General features: G+C 42.1%; 1 protein-coding gene across 1 annotated transcript; it reads right to left on the bottom strand.

The window, feature by feature from the left end:
• Nucleotides 1–8,344: 8,344 nt before the first annotated feature.
• On the bottom strand, nucleotides 8,345–25,572 carry LOC121835927 (histone H3.v1-like). Its single transcript, XM_042290479.1, has 4 exons — nucleotides 25,507–25,572; nucleotides 17,455–17,570; nucleotides 10,096–10,200; nucleotides 8,345–8,566 (listed from the first exon to the last, which is right to left on the bottom strand). The coding sequence occupies exons 1-4, from the start codon at nucleotides 25,544–25,546 to the stop codon at nucleotides 8,345–8,347; spliced, it is 483 nt and encodes a 160-aa protein (XP_042146413.1). The 5' UTR covers nucleotides 25,547–25,572.
• Nucleotides 25,573–26,105: the final 533 nt, after the last annotated feature.

Genomic DNA, 26,105 nt, shown 5'->3' on the forward strand with positions numbered 1-26,105 from the left:
CAATGCGTGGGATTAACGGCAAACGCGCGGCTGTTGCGAAAATATCTAACAGGCAAATTTAGACTGATTCAAGACACAACAAAAAGAAAGTCATAATACCCACGCAGACACTTGAACAAAAATTTGAGATCACGTCTGCCGCGTCTTGTTTTTAACTGCACCAATCTTAAGCGATTGAGCACATTCATATATGAGTAGGGCTCAGAGAGGTCTTGTCTTGCGTGAAACGTACGTGCAAATCGCTTTTAGACACGCTCTAACGTTGGTGCAGCAGTGGCACTAAGGTTGTTCCAGACAACTGAAGCAAAGTGTAATTTGGGCAGAATAAGGCTTCTGTACAATACAAAAAAAAAACAAAAAAAGATGAAGGAGCGCGAACCACAGAACTAAGGCGAGTAACAATGCCCAACACTTTAAGAGAGGCTCACAGGATTATTTCAACATGACCGTTGAAGTTCAGCTTTTCATCTAGCGTAACGCCAAGATCCCGCACAACCAACACACGTTTAATAACAGGGTTGTCTAAACAGTAACAAAGAAAAACAGAGAGGATTTTGCGCGTGAACGAAATGACCTGCGTTTTGCGAAGATTTAGGTCAAGCTGATTATCTACACACCACGTACACATAGCATCGATGTCGATTTGCAGCAAGGCGCTGTCATGAAGACATTGAATTTTGCGATATAGCTTTATATCTTCAGCGAACTGGGACAGGGTGGAGTGCTTTATCACTTCATGAATGTCATTAACAAACATATCTTATTAAAAACCAAAGGACCTAAGTTTGAACCTTGCGGCACTCCGGAGGTAACCGAAAACAAATGCGACTTGGCTTGCCGTCGGAAACGCAGTTTAGTCTATCTCGTAGATATCTAGAAAATCACGAACAGGAACAGACACCTGAACCATGAAGAGATAATTTACGAAGTAAGATTCTATGACTAACACAATCAAAGGCCTTACTGCAATCGAAATCGATTGTATCAGTTTGTTCTCGACAGGAAATGCTTGGTGACACGTCACTCAGGAAAGTGACAAGGTTTCAACGGAACGGCCGCTCATAAACCATGCTGATTCTCAAATGTGACTTGTTTGAAGATGCTAGACAGATGCATGCGAACAACTTTTCCAAACAATTTAGAGAATCCCGCTAACAGAGAGATGGTCTGTAGTTACCCACTGAGGTAGGGTTTTCTGATTTCAGTAATGGAGTCAAGACACCTTTCTTCCAAGAGCTCGGAGACATAGAATGTTTAAAAGACAATGTAAATATTTGAACGAGCAAAGGAGAAAACATACCTGCACAGCCTTTTACAATGAACGAGGGGATACCGTCGTGACCAGAAGCTTTCTTGGGAGGAACCTTCATAATGGCGACTAAAACGTCGTCAAGCGTAATGATAGGTGGTGCGAAATTATTACATAATCGTGGAGGGGAGTCACTTAGGTGTTGGTTTTTAGGCAACGAATAGACGAACCAAAAATGACTGGCAAAGATATTGCAAACATCATCATCGCCGCAGGTACTTACAAATGTGTAGCTGTGAATGTAAGGATAAATTTGCGCATACAAACACTTATTAACCCGCTTGGCCTTTCCAAACTTCCGAAACCTTCATTGTACCTCATATCTCAGCGAGTAAATTTTGGTGCGTACTCAAGGAGATCGTGCGAGGTGAGAAAAGCGCAGTTGACATGGACACAAAGGAAGAAGTGCAGAGACACAGTGCTGACTGTCATCTGGAGGTTAATTTTGCAAAGAACCGAAGGAGTAAAAATAACGAAGGGGAAAAAGTGTATAGGTTTCGACTCACCTTTAAGGTTAGGCAGAAACCAACATCCAGACATGCTGGTGCCTTATGTTTATGCACTTTTCCACCAAGTCAGGCGTGTGGCAAAAAAGAACAGTACGAACGATGTATTTTAGGTGATAGGCTTGTAGCAAATGAACTTACGCAAACAAACTACAATAATAAAAATTCTCCGGGACACCGTTGAGCAACAAGGCGACATTTCTTTTCGAAAGACCACTGGGGTAAATCTGAACTTGTTTTTCGAGTTGTTAAGTGTATATTTGACGAAGGCAGTGGTGGCATATTACCCTGCGTGCAGCTGACAAACTAGCTAGTGTACTCGTGGCCTAAAGGTTATCGGGCTTGCGTTCCGCGCAGAAAGCCAGGGCTCCATGGCTGGCCACCGGTTCACTTTTTTATTGACTCTATTGTGATGTTCTAGTAAATTCAAGAATCATATTCCTGATTCGAGGTTAGAATGCTCTACGCGCCGAACCTTCTACGCCGATTGTTTTAGAAGCCCACTTGTGTGCAAAACGGCTCCGCGTGGCAAGCCGCAGTCTGTCTCTCCCCTGCATTCGATCCTGCTGTAACGCAGTCTTCGACACCCGCGACGCTCTGTTGTTGTGGTCTGTTTGCTATTTGTTTTGGGCACAAGTTCGGCACATTAAGCATTCCGTTTACCTCAGTTATAACTTGTTCGTCACCTCCTCATTCGTGACAATATCAAGATAAAAAAGAAGTGCAAAAGAATGGCGTATTTAGTGGATCTAGGGTGGCCCCACCATTATGTCTTTTGTATCGGGCAGCATGCGACAGAATAATCTAAAATAACCCAAACGACACAAGGATCAGTTATCGTCATGTAGGTGGATGCTTTCTTGATACTAAAAGCCCCAGAAAAGGGTGATCAGAAAGAAGTATAGAGAGAAAATATCATGAGATGCTTACAAGAAAGCTGCCCGTATCTGGTATGCAGAAATGAATCACCCGGTAACAATTCCACAAAAGTTCCTAGATCTTGCGATGGAATTCGAACAAGGCCACGTTTGCTGGAAATACGAACCCCGGTCACCAAAGGGGTTTCTGCCACGTTTGTGTGGACACTGAACAACAATCAAGAGAAATGTTGCCACCACAGCGCTTAATTGTCTCTGCCCTCAACAAATCTTGCGAACACCAATGTAGTCCAAGCTTTGAAAAACAGATTTTCGGACTGCGCGATGCAGGAAACCCGATAGCTCTCCTGTGAGAACATACGCAACAAATTGAAACGCACAACGCACAGCAGCAGACTATGAAGAAAAAGAAAACGCCCAAGAAAATAACACCTTTATGCTAAAATTCACGGGATTTTCTGCAGGATAAAAAAGATCGCAGAAAGACAACATTCAAGTGGTTTGCTCAGCACCTAAAAAAGCATACTGTACGTGCCGAAAAGTTATCCCACCAACAAACCAACGAAAACATGCGACACTTCCCACAGAACAAGATATGCCCAGTGCCAAACAGGAGTTGTCATTCACATTCCCGTTTCGTGCGGTAAATGTTACGTTTGACAAACAGGCCGTTGCATAAGCGACGGAATCAGAGAACATGCATTATCTGTGAAGGGCACAGCAGCAGTTCATTTACCAGCTTACTGTAAGACTTGCAAATGAAGTGCAGCATTCAACAACATCACCATTCGGGCAAAAAGGAAGAATCAGTTTGCACGTGAAATGCTCGGGGCACTGGCCATCGAAGAACAAGGAAGAGATTGTGTTAGCACCTCGTCCATAACTATCCATAGCAAAGAAAATCAGTATTTGCGGTGCGCTTCACCCGGATGACTGTCCCCCACAATCCACTGCAAAGAAGATCCAAATTTGCGATGTGCTTCACCGAGATAACTCATAGGAAGTGCGGTTAAAGCTACGTTTAATCATTTTTTTACGTAAATGTTATTTAAAACTGATAGTTAATTTAGGTATATATGAACAGCTTGTAAAAAGGACAATTGCACATGCGAAAGAGAATTGTACTAAACCAAAGTTGTTAGTCTGCTGGTATCTATTTTCTTGTCCTTTCTGCGTCTATTTCTGTAAATTAAAGCTGACGCAGCACTTGTATTTTAGGTGCCGCAAAAATTATCTCGGCTGTGCCTCGCCGTTAAACGGAGGTGGAGCCCGTGAGCTTCAATGTCCTATCAACCACCGCAAGCCCTTTGTCTCTTATGCCACAGGTGTTGTGAACCAGATTCACGTCACTTGTGGTAGAGTTTAAAAGAGCTAAAACACAAGGGGCAATTGAAAAAAAAAAACACCCAGCGCTTCTTTGATTTGTTCGTTGTGTTTTAGCGCTTTTACAACCGAAACTATGAATCACCAACTAGCCCAAGTGCACACCCTTCTATCGTGGTAGAGTGTGCATTGGACATACGATGATATGGCTGTACATGAAGGCAAAGGAGCACTCTTCTCCTTTCTACGTTCCATGATTTGACTATCATCCTGCGTTAAAAATATCAGATCATCATGAGGATCGATCAACCATTTAACGTTCCATCGAGAGGAGATGACGAATATGATAGTGCACCGACGGTATCCATAGGGGGTGATGAAGTACGTTTTATCATTTTCCTTTTTCTCTTACTTGTGTTTACTTTTCTCTTTCGACGAAAATAAAGGCACGTTTGCACGCTTGCGTTTTACTGCGAGCGACTGAAAAAAGGTCGGCTTTTAGGCCCCTTTTAATGCTTACGATCGGCTGTACAGGGATAGGCCTGCAGCTCTCGAGTTTGAGAAATGCGTCTTATTAGCGAAAATTAATATTTTCGTTGACGTTTTTGTTGTGCGTTATGAGGCTCTCTCACATTGCTCGCGGGCGCCAAACTAACATAACTTTATTCCTGAATATAAATTTAAAACAAAAACAACAAAAACAGAAAGCAACGAGAGAAGCATTTTTATCATTTTAATAGCACACTAAAAGCTCACGCGGCATTTTTCTGTTGTTTATTTCAACAATATTTGATCGCATCTTCGATCAACTCGCACCGGAAAAAGAACATTGCACAGCGTTCTTCTGTCGTGCCGCACGAAGCCGGCGCAACATTGAGGACGAACTGTGTCACGCCGGTGCACCACTGGGACTGCCAAAAGAGGTCACCCCTCGATTTGCTCGTAATTTTTTTGCGTACGCCCGCGCGCGGTGCTGTCAAATACTCCTGGCATTTTAATTTCAGATTTCCCGGTCCCACAGAAATGAACACTGGGGACGTGGTTGTCGATGGGGCCACGAAGCGGGTGACTATTCCGCAGGTATATGCGCGTCATTCTTGGTTCAAGAAAGAGTACTACCACATAATAGCCGTACCTCGGTGTCATCTAAACACCTGACTATGCTTTCCACTAAGCTCGTACCTTACGGGCGCTCCTTGCCACCGCAGCAGTCACCCGTAATAGCGGCGATGGTAAGAAGCTCGTCGTCGTCGCTTTCAGAAGAGCCGGGGGATTCGTCGAGAGCCGCTGAAAGGCGCATTCGTTTTCGCAATGTCCTCATGTCGATCGACTGCGCGTCGGCTATTCCCGCCATCTCCTCGAATTCAGCTCCTGGCCGCAATGCCTGATGGGAATGCACCCTAGCGTACCGTCTTTTTTCTCTATGCCCTGACCTGTTCTCCTCGCGAAACTGGGGGGCACGGTGGAAGAAAAACTTTTGGGTGATGACCCTCCGTCCGACGCGGCGGCCACATTATGTTCGGCGCACCGAACGCGCTTCACTAGCACGGGGATAGATGGCGCCCAAGTATGGGGTCCCTCCCAAACCGACCGCACCGGTTGTTTCTCCCAGCGGTGGTCCCGCATTCCAGCGCTCACCGCTTCTTGTTGTTCCTCACCGCCGCGACGCCGCCACCAAGTCGCCGGAGTCCGTAAAGCAGTGTTTACTTCATTTATGTGTACTTATATTGAAGTGACTGACTTTCGAATGGCTTGTGAAGTATATTATGCGTTCTTTACTCGTTTCCTCTGTAGTGTGTGGTCCAATTATCGCTTTACGTTGGCACATTGTCACTTATTTCCCCTTCTCCAGTGCGGTTTCTGTTTTTTAAACGAGAACATTCCGATGATGAGTGATCGTGACAAAAATACTCGTAGAAATATAAAACTTCCCGACGCAATTCTACTGTGCTTTCAATAATTTACAGTAATTTAAAATAAGTCCATTAAACAGCTGGATCATACTCGCATGTTATGTGCGACAGCATGTTTACTAACAGTTCCGTAAATTGTTTACACACATTGCGTGGCTTTATACGAGGTCGAGGCCAACAAGGCTCATGCCTTGTTGGCAAAATAAATTCTGATGTTGTTACATAGTGATGCCTAAACTGTTCTTTACATGCGCAGAAAGGTATTAGCATTACAAACGGTCTGTACATTCGATGTCAATTGGTACTGTGGCACATACAAACTATGTGAGTAGAAAACATTTTTATTTATCATGACATAGCGACTGAAATGAAGACACAGTATGATAACATAATGACTAAAACTATGGCACAGAAACATGACACAGTGACTGAAAGTAAAACAGGAGTAGAGGTTATAGGACATCAAGCACTTTTCATCTATACCTTCACAATCTGGTGTCAACCCGCCTTCCGGGTAAAAAAAAAAAATACCTGACAAGTATTTTTTTAATAAAATGTACACAAAAGCTGAAATAACTGCATACTAACAAAGAACGCCATTTTGTACATCCTGTGTTTCACGCCAACGCTGTTAAAGGGGTACTCCGGCGATTTTTTGAGCTACCTCAACTAACTTTACTTTCTAACTCCCCGGCCTTTAGCCTTTTCGCTATGCTATTTAGTATCGCGAAATTCATAATAGTTATTGTGAAACCGGCAAATGAAAATGATGCAAAAACCAACATTCAAATATACCCGCACAATTCAGCGCCGTGACGTCAGTGGCGGGCAGGCTTGCCAGTCGAGCAAGCAGTCTAAGAAATAGAATCTGACAATTATTCGTTCCGTGCTGGAGCGCGGGGAGCGGAGCGAGCTTCCAAAGCGTTCATTTGACACCATGAAACTGCTTCGAATCAGTGGGGAACAAATTCTATAGTCCGAAAAGTGAACCCCGGCCTTCCACTGACGTTACTTTTTCGTTGTTGCCAGTAGAGACTTTCAGTTTGAAAAACACGGTGAGGGCCAAAACTGAAAATTCAATAACTTCGTGCGAAAACAATATTTTGACCTAATATTTGGGATACTATTTTAGCAATGTTTGTTAGTTAGTTTAGCAAAATTTCAAGCAAATCGGAGACCATGAAGAAATCGCCGGAGTACCCCTTTAAACTAAGGCGAGAACTGCTTTGTTGACTTCTTCTTTTCCTGAGCTTGTTTTTTATACTCATGGTAATATGCTTACAACGTTGTCGCAGTCGCATGCTGAAGTAGCAGAGGAGCAGCTGGTCAATCATTTCTTCTTTGTGTTCAGCGCATGGAAACGTTATTGTGCATTTGTCAAGAAGACTCTTGAATTTGTCCCAGTATATGGTCTGGTGGCTTTTATTTTCCGCGAAGAACTGTTCGCTTTTTTTTTTTCAGTAGCTAAAAAAGGTTCCTGTTGGGGTGCATAAGGCCTCATCTGTTCTTCACGTTTGTCTTTGCTGCCTCAGCATAATTGTTCTTGCCGATGCTGAAAGCGGATCGGCATGCAGGGAAGCGTGTAGCTTTTTTTTCATTTTAATAGACACACACACAAAAAACAAAAAAAACAGTTGCATAATAAAGTATGCAGTCCACAGCCTCGGTTCCTTCAGCCTTTTCTGCCCAGACATCTTCGCATTCCCAGTTGTCAACAAAAATTAGAATGCCAGGCTTGGTCTTCACTAGGTAAACGAGATGAGGAGACAACGGGCTTTCATCGTCCGTTCTGATCGGGGCTCTTATATCTTACAGGTCAAGAGGTGTCATGAGTTCAAGAAGTGACTTACAGGTCAAGAGGTGAGCTCACATTGATAGGCCGCTAAGAGCGGCACTTGATGGTTTCGCATCCACGTTGAAAATGAACTGTGGAAGCTCGTTATCAGGTCGTGCTCACCAGTCGCGCCCACAGCTATGGCCGCCAGTGAATACTCCCTATGTAAGAGGTCGTGTCTTAAATGAAATTAGGCAGATGTGCAGCACATATTCTTAAGCCTTTCAAACGCCGCTCGCCATTTATCGTGGAAATGCTTCACTAAAAGTTTCTTCGGAAACTTTGGTTGCCACACATTGAGTATAGAATTCCACTAAAATTGTTAAAACTACTCATATATTACTATGTCTTCACGAAAAAAAAAACACCAAAAATAAGGGTTTTCGTTGCACAAATTTTTGTGCAGAGCGTGTAAGGGGTAATACAAATACGCAGAAAACACAATTTGCAGACACGCCGTACGTTGTTTATTGAAACAACCTACCACAGATAAGCGGGCGTTTCATTCCTCTATCTGCGGTTCCGTTTCGTTTGTGTCTGATTCATAGCTTGTCTGACGAGTCTCAAGCGCTTTCCTGATCCTACTCTTCCTCTTCCTCTTCCTCTTCCTCTTCCTCTTCCTCCTCCTCTCCTCCCTCATCTCCTTCCGTTTCCACTTCTTCTTCCCCTTCTTCATACTCCCCCTCGTTTTCACCATCATCATTCGACTCTTCCCCTGGCTTCTCCTCTTCTGTGTTATCGTCTGCAGAATCCGTTGGATAGGGACATCCCTCTTCTGTGCACTTGCTTACTTTATCGCCGTACTGCAAAAAAAAAAGTGAATTTAAGCAGTGATAGGGTGCAGGCGAGCTGGTAATGAATCGACATCTTGTAAACCCTGAGATGGGGAACAAAAAAAAAAAGAAGAAAAACGGTCCAAGAACACAAAATTTGTTGTCTTTGTCCGTTTTTCTTCTTTTTTTTTTGTTTGTTTTGTTCCTTATCTCAGAATTTACAAGATGTAAAGTCAAACACGTATTTTCGTGCCACACTTCATATCGTAGCGCTCCTGAAGTTGTTCCGGAAGACAATTTGAAAGCCAAGGCCATTGGAAACATACTGATACAGCTAATTTAATGATATCGCACGACTTCTCGGTGATCGGGGCAACCGATCTAACTGACTGTCAAGTATGCAAGGCATTTTTCGAAACTGAAAATATACTTTATAGGTAACTTAAATATAAAAAAGTGTTACCTTGTGGAATACATAATGTTTATAATTTTTAGGTTCTAAACAAATCCAGTCAGCTATTTCTAGACCGTCATCAGGCTAGGCTATGAAAGGCGATAAACTTTAGTTTGTTTGTTTCATTAAAGGCTACACGGGAAATATGGGAGTTAGACGGGTGTCGTGTTAACCCTGCATGTATAAGACATGTCGGACAATAAATGAGGCACAAACATCACCATAAGATTTCTAATTGACTGTTATCTGTAGATTAACTTTTTAGGTTATAAAACTTGGGGTGAAGCTGCAGTTGGAGTTTTAAAGTGACCCATTTCGAGAGGCCAAATAACTGTTTGCGAGATACCAACGGGCTACCAGATATTCGATCACTGTTCGCGTTTCTAAGGCCTGATTCCAAGACGGGACTCAGAAAGAGCGCTGGAACTTGCGTTCATAGTTAAACAATTACTTAAGAATTATATTTGTTTCTTTCCAGTGCATTAACAAAGCTGACGCTTTGTTAATGATGCACAAAAGTGAGATTGTAACTTTTTCTGGAACAACTCAATTGCAAGACATATTGACGTGGTCGTTTCGCGCACATCGTGATTATTTCAGGAGCTTGTCCTTCTCAAACCTGCGGACGAGAAATGTTTATAAATAAACATTACGAACCGAAGTTCCGGCGATTTATCTACGTTTAACCTTGAAGCCATTGAGAAGAGCGCGAACGTTTATAGTTGAATATCTGTAATGCAATCGTCTTTACTCGATTCTTTTACACTGATTTAAAAGCTAATAATTGCTGCATTTAAAACTGGAAGGGAAACATAAACCACTAAACCATAAAGTTAACAATTCATAAATACGACTGGGGTGTTTAGTTAGCTTACCATGATGCCCCTCACCCCACCTAATATTCGAAGAAACCCGCAAACACGCGTTCCTGCAAATGTAACCACGTTTCGTAAAAAAAGAAAGTAAGGTCCTGTATATTTGACAAAATATGTTTAACTGAATTTTTCCAACTCAAAAGGATTAAAACTTAAAATGCAATGTCTTTCTCTTATTTTCATCGCTCACCCAATCAATTCTCGTGTATTGCAGATTTACTAATACCTACCTTGCACTTTGTTCCAACTGGATACATCTTTTCATCGTAGTTGTCACCGTCCTTGTAGGGTTTGCAAAAGTAATTGCAGCTTTTCACCGTTTCTCCGTTCTTGAGCTAACAAAATATAAAATATATAAAATTTGCAGGAAAGGCTTTAATGTGCGATTGTACGCTGCCCAACACTTTTACCGCCATTGCGATTCCGCTATTTTAGCAGATGTCTTTTTCTTTTAAAGGGGAAAGGGGGGGGGGGGGGGACATTGCACAACATTATTAGTTTGCATGGAATATTCTTCGTTTGCAAAACGATCTGCAACGCCCGTTTATTGTGGGCTGGTTATATTTTGGCAATCAATGAACTTTGGGCATGAGCCGCACCAGAGTGTTGACAATATCACGATTAGAAGCTTTTCGAGGTTCGAAGTTTAAACTCTTTTGGGAGGAAGAGAAAATGAATCACACGATAAGTTTGACTAATTTTGTGTTATTGCTCAATCACAGATTAGTTTGAACAATATTTTTTGTACTATGAAAATGATGTGTTGTTTTCAACATAATGTTGCAAATAGTGATATTGACTAGCCTCTGCTTGTTCGTAAAGTTATTTTTCATGTCAATGTGTGCTGTATCAAACATGCATTTTTTTCCTTTCATATATCTTCGCTCACCATGCAACATTTTACCCCTTTCTCGGATCCATCTTCTTTATAAAAGTGTCGTCACTCAGAATCTCGACATTGGTGTTGTAGGAATTCCCTTGCTGCTACCCCTTTCAGGGAATGACACAGCGCCCCGGTTCAACAACACAAACATTTAATGGCCGTCATTGCCCGCGCCGGCATCCCAAAATCCCCCCGCATACGCTTCGACGGTTCTTTGTGGCAGAGCGCCGCTCGCGTGGCCAGTTGCCCTTGGCCCCCTCGCGGTGCAGATTACCACTGGCGATTGTCAGATAGTCAACTTGGGTCAAACGATTTAAATCTCCACGTCGCACAAGTTGTAGGTCTATGAGTTCTGCCGCATGTTGAATTATTTGAGTTTTACTAATTTCCATTTTTGTGCCTTGTTCTGTTTAGTATAAACGTGTCTTGAGTGACGTTATGTACATATTCGTGTTTCTTACTTATAGTATTTTTGTTGAAGTGCACCAATCTAAAGACCGGTGTGGTTGTGTTAGTTCATTGAACATATACATTCTTATTTTTGTTTTATATTACCAGGACCATGACTCATTACCTAGTTTCCGGTTCAGGAGGAAGAAGTGACTAAAATATATCGCAGGATTTACTGTTCCCATTGCAATTTTAAAGTTGCATGTCCCCCCTACAACAGCCCTAGACCCTGCAGTAAGCTTTTCTCCATGTCACGTAATCACATCGGGTAAGGCTTTTTACATGTAATGTTCCTTGAAACGCTCTGTGTCGCCTAGCCTGTACCATCTTCAGATATCCTATCAACTATTTCATTATGAACATTTTCAATCATCACACTACGAGAATACATCTGTTTGTGACTCGGAGTTTTAAGGAAGCACGTATTGGCACACCTTGACATCGAAGTCGGTAACGAAATCCTTTTTTGATGCAAGACTGCACCATTATTGGACACAACTCACTCAGCGTCATGTCGTCTAGTCACCTACGGTTTTCCTTTCTTCTGGTTAGGCTGGCCATTGTGACGTTATAAACGCTTGACATTATGGTAGAAGACGCTCGCAAGAAGTCTCCAATGCTTCAATCACCAGTGCCTATTTCGTGTGGACCGGTTTATTTGGCACCTACCCCCAACACTCTACGTTCAAGCACAATGAGTGGCAATCTGATAGAGCGCCACCTGTTGGCTTTTTGCTGTCAGTCCTGGCGCTAACTTCTACAAATATCATTGGCAACTGCACCTCACCATGCCAAGCGACTGAAATAGATCTGCTCTTGCTGCCAAACAACACGTCTTGATGATCCGATCACCCAGTCCCTGTGGTAATCGTTCTTGACTGCTACCAGTGCGTTAACAGTCAAGTGAGGTTTCCGTTTTTTATTGTTGGAGTACAATCTACAGAAAGTCCCATTCTTCACCTCCCTGTTAAGGCACGACACGACCGGCACGCCATCTCCACGCCGTTTTATGCTTCAGGTTAGTTTTTTAAGTAATTCCAAGCGGTGTCGATCCAATGACACATTTTCGTTCAAAGTATCGGGCACCTTCGTCGGAAAGTGCATACCAGCTCCGCAGTAGCACGTTACCCTCGAAAAAGAGTTGTATCTTTTCCTTGAAGTGTTATGTCAAAGTTTTGTGCTGATTTTGGTAGGTGATATGTTGTTAAAACTCGGTCTCGTGATAAGGGCCTAATTTACAATTAAGACTTTCTAAGTATACGAGCATAGAAGCTTTTTGTTTTTAATTTTTGCGTTTTTTAACTTACATCGCTATATGCCATAACAGGCTAAAACCAATCAAAATAAATAAATCGGATCAAATTACAAAGAAAGGAAACTTGCTGTGATAAAGGCGCAGGAGGAACAGCCTAAAGCAGGTCTGACAATTTGTCAAAAGGTTGAGACCGGTAAGGCTACATTGCTCAACCTTGGAATGCTTTTCACTGTACACGAGTTTACTGACACTAATGGGACGTAAGTATACTCGCAAGCAACGCCACTGACCAAGAAAGACCTTTGTTGCGGTAAAATGTCGAGGACAAATGCGAGCGTTTTCGTTGAATTTCTCCTACGCGAAACTTGATGGCGCGTGGCTGGGCGGTCACAGTATCTCCCAGTGACGACACTTGAATGTGGCTCATAGACTGGACCCGAGCACTGCGTGATCCCTCAATTCTGGCTCGTGATAATCAAAAGCTGGAGAAGCATTCGGGTAGTGGCCCGTGTCCAGTCGAGGCAATGACGGCAATAGCCGAACCATAAAAATGTCTGGAACTTGGCGATTGTTCTGTGATTTGCCTACCCCTTCAAAATTGACGGCATATAATCGGCTCTAGATCAGGTGGCGTCTTGTTCTGGTTGCGAGTTCAGGGGGTAAACGCTACTTGCTTTTTTATATTTTTTCTGCGACTCTCAATGCGTGTCGTGAAAAACGAACGCGTTTTTCATATTTCATTAACGTCAGCTTTCGTTCTCAGCGGTATTTGCGCTAAATACAAAAATTCTTGCATCACCCGTTTTGGGCAAGTTGTAGTTGTTCAGGTATTTCTTTGGATGCTGATTTTGAACGTGATTTGCCGTCTTTAGAGGCAAATATTTAAATGTGGTCTTTGGTGTATTTTATAGACCACCCAACAGCATCGAAGCTGTGTTGCATCATTCCATGATGCCTTTTTGCTCTATCTTCGCTACACACCGGGGGCAGTTTGATTATCCCAGGTGATTTCAATTATTTTTAATCGATTGGACTCAAGCTTTTCTTTGCTCTTCACATAAAACTGCCGAATGTGTAAATGCTATCGATGTCTGCCTTGACCTTAGCTTCTCGCAGCTAGTAACAATGCAAAATCGGTCCACTACTTTCTCTCTAAATATCCTAGATCTCATCATTACAACGCAAGCAGATATATTTCAGCCAATTACAACCTTTCTTCAGATATTTTATAATAAAATAATGTTCACCCAAGTATATTTACAAAAAAAAAATTGCTAGCAAACCAAATAAAGCTATTCCAGGCCTAATTATAGGCCTGGAATAACTTACGCTATTCCAGGCCAATAATACCTAAACGCGATTAACTGTGAATTAGAATGCATCTGTAAAAAATATTTTTTCCTGGAGTTCACTATTACACTGCCGAATAAAGCTGGCAGCTCTACAACAATAAAATTAATGCTTTGGTCGAAAAGTGCATTTATTCAAGTTTTATCCAAACGTCTAAAACTTGTTCCTGGTTTACAGTCGGCCTAAAAAGTCATCGCGATAAAAACAAAAACGAAAAAACCGTCTCATTAGGCGTGTTAGGAACCAAGACAGTCCATTAGATAGGCAGGCGCTTTATAAGTGAAAATAAATGCAAGCAAGGAATTGAATCCGCTTGAAAAGCGTACTACCAAACCACACTACGCGATATGTTGCGCGAACCCCAAAACATTTTGGTCCGAAATGAATCCTAAACCTGCTGATGTATTAACCCTAACTAATACTTCTGGTGATATGCTTTCCGATGTTGAGAGTGCCAGTGTTTTAAATTTAGCTTTTGTTTTTTGTAGCTTTTCATGAGGGTACAGCAGCGCACTCAATAAGTTAATGACCATCATCACATGGAAAATATTGAGTTAACTCTGACTGAAATAGAGAAAAGGATTGTAAACCTAACACCCTGTTCTTCAATTGGCAATGCCAAAATTAATTCTAAATTATTCATTCTATTAAGATTGTTTCTAGTGCCATATTGGCTGCAATCGTCTCACAAATAATGCTCAATGATTTTGTCCCTAAAAACTGAAAGGTCGGTCAAATCATTCCGCTTTTTGAATCCGGTGATCGCAACTCCCCTTCAAACAATATCGTTTACAAGCGTGGATTCTAAATTACTTGACCCTGATCATTCCAACGCCATTCGGTTTTCGGAAGAGCCCACTTTAATAATGATAACCATTGCGGGTTCCGTAAGGGTCATTTATGTGACACACAACTCGCAGGCTTCATTGATGCCCTTCCAGTTTGGATGAACACTTCCTCTCAGGTCGACGCTATTTTTTTTCGACTTTCTAAAAGCGTTTGACCGAGTCCCCCATAAGCATCATGTGCACAAACTAGATCACCTCAAATTAGACAACGATGTTTTTTTATGAATAAAAGATTGGCTTTTCGGCAGGACTCCAATACACATTGTAAACTCTTAAAATTCATCGACCATATCCGTGTCTTCGGGTGTTCCCCAAGGCACTCTCCTTGGCCACTGCGTTTTTAATATAAATAAACGATTTACCATCGTGTGCTTTCTCCCAGATTCGTATATTTGCTGGTGACAGTAACATGTAGTGAAGGTCATACTAACACTGACACCATCACGCGGCAATATGACCTCAATAAGTTAACTGATTGGTGTACGTCATGAATAAAGTCACTTAACACCGCTAAATGGAAAGACATTTGATTCTTAAAAACTCAACCTCTTTGCACACATTCCTACATTATTAAATCTAACTTGATTGAATCGGGTACTTCCCACATATACCTTGGTCTAAATATTGATATGTATTTTTTCAACAAAATGTCATTTTTCTGTCACAGTTCTCATCTCCCCAATCGCTCTCTTCGCTACTTAGACATAGCCTTCGTCTCGCGCCTCCTAAATTAATAAAAAGACTGCATATCTTTCATGAATTCGACCAAAACTTGAGTACGCATTAGCTGTCTCGTATTTTTATCACGCATATCACATTAAAGGTTTAGAAGCTTTCTAAAACCGGTTGGCGCGTTTTTTTTTCTGGTTATTCTCTTTATTCAAGCATGCCCATCTTAAGACAAAAAAAACAGCCTTCGAGAATTGACCTTAAGAGGCGAACTTCATTCACAATGTTTCCTTCATCGCCTTTATTAGTCACTTTATCTTCGCCTAGGTCTCCTAATCCAGTCCTCACTGGTTACACCTCATCTAATTGACTGTTGCAAAATTATCCGCTACAACTGCCACTTTTCTTCATGCTTGCATTTCCTTTCCGCAGAACAGTAGTCTGGTGCAATGCGCTTCCTAATCACATCGTCACCGAGACTAATTCTGAGCGTTTTACAAAGTTGTTTTATATAAAATATCCAAGCAGGGCAACTCTAAATCGATAAATGAGAATTGCATGCGAATTAATCGTAACATTTGTTTTCAGGAAAGGATAAAATAGAAAGTTCTGTCTATAAAACGAGCAGGTGTTTGAAAATTTACCGAGCTTCTTAGGCCAGCATCGAAGTGACCATGAATTACATGGAAGAAGGGTTTGTGATATTTTTATTTAAGGTTCTTTGGTAGACTGCATGAGAAATAAAATGAGGGGTGTTTGAAACTAAAAAAAGAAGTTCACGAAATATATTCAGCTCTCAGCTACCTGAGTTCAAAAAGCCAGGCGTTTATAGTATTGTGATCTATATAATTTTACTTGACGGCACAAACACTACGAGGAACTTCGTTAACATATTTACGAAAGCATTCATAAATAAGCTGAAGGTTTAAAAAAGCCGCGACACCTTAACTAATGAGGTTTGTGAACGTGAGTTATACGACAGAGGGTTAATCGTCACCATACCTCAAATATTAACAACAACTGAGTCAATTAATTTTTAATTAGTGAAAATATACGTGTGATTCCAATTAGAAACTTGATGAGCGTCATCAAAACCACTAAATTAGCAATCTTTCGACAGTCTTTGTTCACGTGGGAAGCGCAGTAGTGCCCTAAAGTTACCACTCGCGCAACAGGCACAATGCTATGGTGCGAAAACGCGGATAAGAGACGAAAAACCGCTCGGGGGAGTTACTGCACTGCTAGCCTTGCTCCTGCTGCATGAGCGGCAACTTTAGCCCTCCACTGTGCCTTCCACGTCCTTCAAGTCTTTCTACTTTACTAATCTTGTGATTTTCGATGACGCTCGGCGAGTTTATAATTAGGGTCATATATTTATTTTTAATAATTTAATCGTTAATTAACATATTTTAGTTTATTAGCCTACTGATTGTTATGAATAGTCACGTGTACTATATTCCCTGCTCGTATAACTCATCTGCACACTCTATATTAAAGTAGCTTTTACGGCTTCTTTCAACGAATCTGCAAAAGTGTAAAAACAAACACCCTGTAGCTTTCTGTCGTTTATAAAGCACCCACCTGTGTTCTAACATCGTCCAGAGTCCTTTTCTGTGAAATCAGTCCCTCACGTTTTTCTCGTGTTTTGGCCAATAATGTCCATTATAATTTGAAGAATGTAAGATCGCAAGTGAGCGGGTGTATATCAAACATCTTAGTGAAAAACTCGTGACTGAGGTGTTGAGAGACGACGACAAGAAAGAGAAGAAGAACGTCTCAAGCACATGTAAACCTTTATTGAGGACAAGACCCTATATAAAGAATCCTGTCCTCAATGAAGGTTTAGTAATGTTTGAGACGTTCTCATTCTCTTCCTTGTCGTCGTCTGTCAATGCCAAAGTCTCGGGTTTTTCACAAAAATGTTTAATATAATGTGCATCTGAAATCGGTGGTTCTTAGTCTTAATTTAGTGAAGTATAAACTAAATTTTGTTTTCTGCGTCGCCCTGTCGTTCTTCCATTTTAAAAACCTTATCATCAACTTCATCATTATGTTATTTTATGATGAATCTGGTGCCCGTATAAAGATATGTATCTTCCCAGAAAACCCTTTCTCAATATCTCTATCGACTCACAGCATTTTGAGCATCCGCATCCCTTTTTGTACATGAGCGGTCTTCTGCTACTCTTTCATCTGCACGTTCATTTGGCTCATTGCCGGCTGGAGCGCCGCACACCATTGACAGCAGAGCTAAGAAGAGAAATAAAAATATAACAGCATCGCTGATATATAATAGCACTTGCAAGAAAGGTGCATCAGCGGGGGCGTGTTGAATTTAGATAATGGCCTTAATTACCTAAACAAAATGGGTAACGATAAACCCCCGTGAGGAAATGCGTGATAATGTTCTAAACATTAGGCGTTTTCAGCTTAGAAAGAGGATGAGATATATTTTACGTCCAACTTACCGGCATGGAACATAACTTATTTTTAAAAAAAAAGCGACAAAGAGCTTCTGAAATGAATCCCTTGCGTGCATTTTTGCACAGACCAAACGAAGGTACAATGCAGCAATCTAAAGGATAACTTGAATGAAAAGGACGGAGGAACGCTCTCCCTGAAAAATGGCTAATGAGCTTACACACCAAGCATCACATCAGGCATGTACTCACGTCATGCTTGGTGACATATCGGAGACATAAGTTCTAGGCTAAACTTTTTTTTTTTCGACTGGTCACTCATCGTACATTGTAGTTATTCCTCATCTCTTTGAAAACAAGGCCTGCGCGCCTACAGGGTGACGTCAGTTCCCCTAGGCTCCCAACACCGCTGACGCCGTCGGATTATGGCAAAAACACTCGCGGATTAATAGCTTTTGTTCTGCTTTAAAATTACTACTTTGGTGGTATAGCCGAAACCCAAAATGTTCGAACATGGTTAAAATTGCGCACAAATAGAAAGGAACAGAGAAGAGATGAAGAGAGAAGAGACAAGCGCAAACTCACAACTCGATGTATTGAAGGAAGAAAAAAGAACAGCCCTCGGTATCAGCTCGAGCCGAGGCCACACTCGCACGGGGGCACCCGAGCACGTGGAGAACACACACCATCAACCACACTCAAACGACTGTAGAAAGGCTATTTCCCAGTCGGTTAAAGCCACAGAAGGATGGCTGACACAACGTTCGCCTAAGCGGAGTATACTAAAAGCTTCAAAAATGTGTGGTTGATGGTGTGTGTTCTCCGCGTGCTCGGGTGCCCCCGTGCGAGTGTGGCCTCGGCTGGAGCTGATACGAGGGCTGTTCTTTTTTCTTCCTTCAATACATCGAGTTGTGAGTTTGCGCTTGTCTCTTCTCTCTTCCCTCTTCTCTGTTCCTTTCTATTTGTGCGCAATTTTAACCATGTTCAATCATTACCAACTCGCCCAACTAGCCACTTTACTACCAAAATGTTCAGCATAAGTCGGCACCACGGTCCACCGATCTCGGTGTTCCCACACGGGTTGACCACCACCTTTGCCAATTTAGCTTCGCCTGCTTGAGCAAAGCGCCCGTAGACCATGATTCGAAAAATGAAAGACGTTTACAAATTTCTATAATGCGAAATTGGAGCGCAACTCTTGAGAAGGAGGAAGAAAGGGTACGGAGAGGAGGGTGTGCACCTTCTTCTGCTCCGCACCCTCTCCTCATCTCCTTCTCATCCTCCTCTTCCTCTCCCCTTCTCACCCAATTCAGTGTCCCCGCTAAATTTAGCGGGTAAAATGACGTCACATGACTTCGTGTCACGTACCTATGAAAAACTCAGCTTTTCCGCTAGTTTTAGCGGGAAAATTCGGTGACGTCAATTTTCCTGCTAAATTTAGCGAGGAAATTGTGTCAGCGCTAGATTTAGCGTACGTATTCAGTTTCTCCACCAATATTCCGCTAAATCTAGCGGAGCAGCTGAATTTGTCCTATAAATCTAGCCGAGAAACTGAATTTCCCCGTTATATTCAGCGGGGAATCGAATTGGTGTTGAGGTCAGGTGACGTCGAGTTTCCTGCTAAATTAAGCGCGGTTACGGCGACGCCGACGGCGACGCTGACGCCGTGAAACACGGAAACAGGCGCCTAACACCTGCGCACTGAGAAACAGTTGGTGTTTTCGGGAGCATGATAACTAATACAGAGCAATTTTCGCTTATTACAGTGACTAACTGGTCATCAGGGAAACTAATTATATTTAATTATCTGTGTTACCGTTTGCAGATCGGGAATGGTGCGGATAACGTGGATTGTGGTACCTCGCGGCTGCTTTCCATGTGAAAGTGGCTGGGAGGAAATGTTTCGATCGGAGCTGTGCGGGTGTAAGACACTGCGTGGGAATAATTGAACATTTTTATTTTTCTATATATATTCAAGATTTATAGTCAGTTGTTTTGAGAGGAATGGTTCATCCCCATTTGTTTGCCGACGTCATTGCAGATGCGCGCGTGAGCTCTATAGTTGACAACCTCGGGAATATTTTCTTCCCACACTCTTGGAAGAAAAAGAAAAGTCAGCAACTGCGCTTTTTCTTTTCCTTAAAGTCACGCGCCCCAAGCGCACGCGAGAAGAAGGGACGAACGAGATGCTTATCTCCTTCCCCAGGCAGACGTGAATCTCCATGTAGAAGACGTCAATCTCGCAGCTCAAACACTCAGAGTACCTCGGTAGCATTACCGCTTAGAACGCTAATTCTGCCAAACGAGGAAACGAAGCGGTTAGGAACAGCGAAGCTGCAGAGCAATGCCAGCAGGCTAGGTTTAGCTAAAATGACCGTATGACCAACTTGGCATTGAAATAAGCAGGTTTTCCTGCCGGGTGCCTGTGCGCTGCTCCGTTTCGAAACGGCCATAGGGGACAATATCGTCTCTCCCTTCTCGGAGGAATATCCTGCAGCTAGAAACGTCGGCCTTCGTTGAATTGTCGGAAGTCCGGGGAAAATACAAGAACAGTTTATTCTATGAATCGCTGGACCGCACGGTAAACCCTGTCACATTTAGCACTCATTATTTACCTCTATATGGCTACATCATTGGGCAAGAAACCTGAACACGCTATATGTCAGCATATCACTCTTACTCAGTTGCTTCCAGTGTATCTCTACGGGTGTGTTGCATATGTGTTCGCAAGAGGAACAGCACAAAGTTGTGCATTTTCTGTCGCCGAATCGAATTTCTGTCGTCTTATCGAATTAATTCGATTCGATTCGAATCGAATCGAATCGTAAGTCGAATTATCTTTGTGCAAAGCTTTTCCACCTCGAAGATGTCTCCCAAAATAAATATCTTAGAAATGATCGTCAGATATTTCAACCGGTTGGACGTACGATTAAAAGGTGTGTTAACTGTTCACACCCGTTTGCTACCGTGGCGACCAACTAATTGTCAGTTCGATTCGTAGAGGACTACGCTACTTTTAAATGGAGTTTCGCGTTTGATGCTCAAAGCAGGATACTTTTCATAGGCACGCCGCTCGGCTAGATGGCGCAAGTGGCGCTACTGGCGACGTGCGTGATCGAAAGCGTCGCTGTGATCGGCCTTCCACGATTGGCCAAATACTGGCTATGACGTCAGCGAAGGTTTTCTACCGACTTAAATAGGAGTAATGCAAGAATTTTAATTTTGACAGTGTTGGCAGTGTTGGTTTCAGATCGGAATGATTTCTAGCTTCCACAATGCTCATTTTCAACACGATCGAATTTGTTGTTCACCGGGTAATGACGTCACGAGAGGGAACAATACGAGGGCCCGACCAAAACATCTCGCCGCTAATACCTATGGTAGAAAACAAGTCAATTTCGTTATGCATACATTTCCTCTACATTCCGGACTTGCTGTATATCAATACGAAGCAATAAAGAAATGCATGCCAATCCGGAGGAGCAAGATAGGCTTCGCTTAAAGCCGCTACCGCCTGCATTTCTTTTCCCTAACCGGTGGAACATTGATGACGTCACCAAAAAAGCGTGCAGGCCTTGAATCTGTAGAAATTGTTTGCTTTCTCCTCAAGCGGTCATCGTCAAAGCTGACACAATTAAAGTTTCCGAACATCAGGACATAATTTCTATCTCGTGAAAGACTGAAATACAATAGACTAAGACTGTTACTAAGACTTCTCCAACAACAAACAAAATAATTTGTAGCGTGATGACCAATCTAAACTTATGCGATTCGTCGTTAGATTTTAATATATAGTGACACTGTTATATAACGAATCAAATTAATTACTTGAGCTGGCAATGTAACTTCATTATAAAAGGTCTCACGAAAACAGCCACAAGGTCTGTTTCCGCCAGCCAATATACAGTAGAGATCAACGTAAACATAAACGACCAAACGACGTCCGAAACAAACAATCAGGCCCCGCCGCCAGAAAAGAACTTTTACTCGAATGACTCAGCATGTTCATGTAACGAACTGTTTAGGTGATCATTCCAGCCAGTTATAATCAAGCCATATCCTGACGCTAATATCATCCAGCCAATAGGACAAGTAGAGCAGTGTGAAAAGCGTAAGTCAGTGGGCATTCTTAGTTTATGATTAGTTCACCGATGATAGAACGCCTATAGGATCATAACGAACATCATGATGGTGCCCTCTTGATGCTGTCTGATTAGTTCCATCAGTTCGTAGCGTCGCTTGCGTCTGAACTTCAGGCGAAACGAAGTATAGAAAAAATTGCGCGAGCGAGGTGCATTGAAATCCTTACAGCATCAGGAAAAGAATCATTTTCACTCTCAGTGTCACCACACTGTCGTCCGCGTGCCTTTACTCGAGCGAATTCAGCTTCCGATCTCGAGATGCGGTGGCCACTGTCGCTCGGTTGGAGTGTTGTGTCAGTTACCGAAAATGAGTAACGAAAGAGCTTCATTCGTTAATTCGTCAAAAATAACGTGTAACTGAGATTCGCAACCGTCCTGCAAATGTTGCAATATATTGTTTTCGCTAGCTACGGAAACTAACAACCGTTACTTTTGCGTTACTACTGATTTCGTGTTGTTTTTTCAGCGATAAGCCACGGATACGAACTTTAATATATTTCTGAATCACATTTGTAGATTATATACTTTTCTTAACTAAATTGGGAACCTCACAACGCAAAGAAAAATAATATAATATTCTCCTTTTTTGTCGAGGTTTGCTGAATGCCAATTCCTTCCATTTTTAAACAAAAACAGAAACAATTAGGGATGCCGCGAACTTTTTTCGAATCGAAGTTTCGATGATCGAATCAAGTGGTTCGAAAGGTTCGAAAGATTTCGATTTTTCGAATTGTCTATATCGTAAAATTCGACGGAGGTCGAATTTTCGAACTTGTTAAGCTAAGAAGTTCGACGCTTTTCGAACCGTCAAACTTATTACGCTAAAAAATTCGATCTTTTTCGAACTTTCGAACTTATTGCGCTGCAAGGTTCGATGCTTGTCGAACTTTCGAACTTGACTGACCAAAAAATTCGATGAATATCGATTTTTCGAACTTACTTATCAAGAGAATTCGAAAAGTTTCGAACTTTCGAATTCTGAAAAGTCAGAAGTTCGACGAACTTCGAACTTTTAGGGTAAAAGTTCGACGTTCGTCGAACTTCGAAAGACCGGCGGACGGTTTCATTTGATTTCAAGTAGTGGGGTACATTCGTAATTTTTTTTTCTCGAATTTTTACACGCGGTGCTGCGTTCCTTGCGAAAGACAATGTCGTTTATTTCAATGTTCTGGCATGCTTAAGTTTAAAGAAATAAATCCCCGAAGGGGCGAGGAAGGACGACGGGTTTTTGACGATTATCGTTTGTGCCAGATTTGAAGCACGCTGCAGCCGGAGCTATTTATGGTAGATATGTTATACTTTTTAAGAATGATCTATGTATAGCCTAGGTAAGTGCCGTCTTAAGATGTGATTATTGTTATTCAACGTGAGTTTCGAAGAAATGTCCAGACATGTATCTGCATGCAATTATGACCTAAACTTGATATTTATTTTCGTCTAAGTTGTTTGAGGTATCGCATTTAAATTAACACCACAGACAGTACATATCATTGCCATCTGCAGAATACAAAATAATATATTTATTGTTTTTTCACGTTAAGGAATAAATTCACTCATGGGAAAAGATTTCTAATAGTGTTCAAGTTGAGCACGTCATTAAAGGAAAACAATTTTTTTTCGCTTCACGTTCCTGGGACGTGTTTCTTTTAGCCTGTACACATTTTGGTAAAAGAAACTTGTTGCGAAGTTCTGAACCTCTGAATATGCAAGAATAGAACACTTCCGATGAATTCTTGATAGTTTTTTTTTTCTCCTGCTTTTTATTCTCGCATTTATTCTTTTTTTACTATCGGCACAGGTGTTTAGGTCGAAAAGACAGCTTTGAACTTCCGAACCACTAAGCATGTGACGAGCAGTGCCTTCTGACAGCGAGTTTCTAACAACGACCATCTACGCAACCTTTTATGCAGTGAAGAGCGACAGTAGCAATACATATGCATAAATAATTTCAGATTAAAATAACCTCGACCACGCCCTCTTTCCCCGTATTGTTTTTTTTAACAGTCCGAAATACCTGCAAGGAAGAGAAGGAGGCTGAAGCCCCCCCCCCCCTCCCCCCCCCCCCTCCCCCCCCCCCCCCCCCCCCCCCGCTACCCTCTTTCCCCCCGTTTTTCCTCTTCCGACGCCACTTGTATGGTAGAACGCTCCTCGACCTCAAGTTGTGCCGGCTTTTGTGCTTTTTGCGAGGCGATTCCTCCGTCCCAGAAAATAAACCTCCAGGACAATTATAAACTTCACCGGATCGGATTACTACCAGCGTGCAAGGGGTGGCGAGCTAGTTTGCCAGGTGGCTTCAAGGTTTTTCTGAACCTCAACCTCCTGCTCGCCCCTGGCCGTTTCGAACTGGATGAGTCTCGTAAAACAGTGTGTTCGTGCAATCACTACTGCGTGATGCAGGTTAAAGACCCCCCCCGGGGCTGGCGGTCACAATTCTGCACTGGCAAATATTCTAGCACGTCCGGGACACTCGTCGTCTCATTTAATTGCCCGACCAACTTCGCAGAATCTAGATATCACACCCTAACTTTTCTAAACTTGATTTTGTGAAAACCAGTGAGTCGTGAAAACGTTATTTGAAACTGAAACTGTGGAAAAACTTGAAAATCGGACTTCGAACTTTGAAAACTTGGATTAGAAAAAAATTCAAAATCATCGAAGTTTTTTTTTTGTTTTTTTTTTAATTTAGCGTTAAAAGAGAATCGAAACCTTCGAACTTTTCGAACTTTATGCAGAAAGAAATTCGAAATCTTCGAATTGTTCGAACTTCATGTCTATAAAAATTCGAAGCGTTCGAAGTTTTCGAATTTTTTTTCCAAAGAATTTCGAAATCTTCGAATTTATCGAACCTGAAGTAAAAAAATATTCGAAATATTCGAATTCGAAATTTTAGAAACCGTGAAAGCTTCGAAATTTTCGAATTCGAAACTCCGCTGTGGTCAAAAGTTGCGAATTTTTCGAAATCGAACCTCGGTCGGTACGAAAATATCGAAATTTTTCGAAATCGAACCTCAGTTTGCTTCGCAAATATCGAAACCTTTCGAAATCGAACCTAGGGTGGTTCGCGACATCCCTAGAAACAATATATTTTTAAAGTAACGTGTAACACAATTTGATAAACGAAACAATAAAACAGTAATAAAAACGGCTTACTCGGTTGTCAATTAGAAAACTAACGAGTGCGTTACTGCGTTCTCTCAAAACCTGCTGCGTCACAAGTAACGTCGTTACTTGCAATGCGTTACTTCCAACACAGCTCGGTTGTCGGCAAATTGTGTCAGCCTACGTCCATTGAGCCAGACGTGTGGAACCCAAGGACATCTGGCACGCTCCAGCGAAGGACTGAGGGTCGATTCTTTTGACGTGCAACCGAAATCTGGGCTACACGGCGCCATCTCAAAATAAGCCTCCTTGACATAGGAAACACCGCGGCCAACTTTACGCTGGCCAACTGCGGATCTGCAGGCAGACGCTTTGCCTGGGAGCTACCAAGGCGGCCTCCTACGTTCTTTAAGACTAGATCTTAGTTCTGCGAAAACCAATGTTAATCGGGAAAGAAATCAGTTGTTAAGCACAATGCTGTTATTTTAGACAGCTTTTCCGCACTTCGTCACTGTTAAAAAGTACCTGCTACAACAGCAATAGTCGGGAATGCTTGAATCATCATGGTGGCTTGTGAACATCCTAGTGGCACTTTATGAAATCATGTCCCTTTTCCTCACTTTTATAGTCCACGAAAATTCCCAGAGAGCAGTTGTCTGCACCCGTCGAGAAACAAAAGAGTACTGCATGGATATGATATTTCCAGACAATATTTTGTTTCCGACAAAACTTTTCTCTTTAGTTTTCGCTTTTCCTCTGGTTAAGATTCATAAAGCATGACATATAAATTGACAAGAAGGACCTATGCGTTGCTGAGGCTCTCTATATTGTTCCCGAGATGTCCAACATTTGCAGGTTTGGAAAGAAACCATCTATCTACTAGAAAGAAAATTCAGTGTGCTTTAGTTTGTTTAATCATGGTTATGGCTACGACCCACACGCCTCTCCTCTTTTCGAGCAATAAATATATTAAAATATCGTCCCATCTTCACATGTACACGTGTAAGTGACATTCACTTGCCCCCCCCCCCCCCTCCTCCCCTCCAATAAAAAAAAACTCGATTGCAAGGATGACATCTGATGTTTGAAGCAGACTATATATATCATTTTAACTCCGACGTGAC

Source organism: Ixodes scapularis, unplaced genomic scaffold (assembly GCF_016920785.2).
Source record: "Ixodes scapularis isolate PalLabHiFi unplaced genomic scaffold, ASM1692078v2 PGA_scaffold1__304_contigs__length_218370807, whole genome shotgun sequence".
Lineage (NCBI taxonomy): Eukaryota > Metazoa > Arthropoda > Arachnida > Ixodida > Ixodidae > Ixodes > Ixodes scapularis.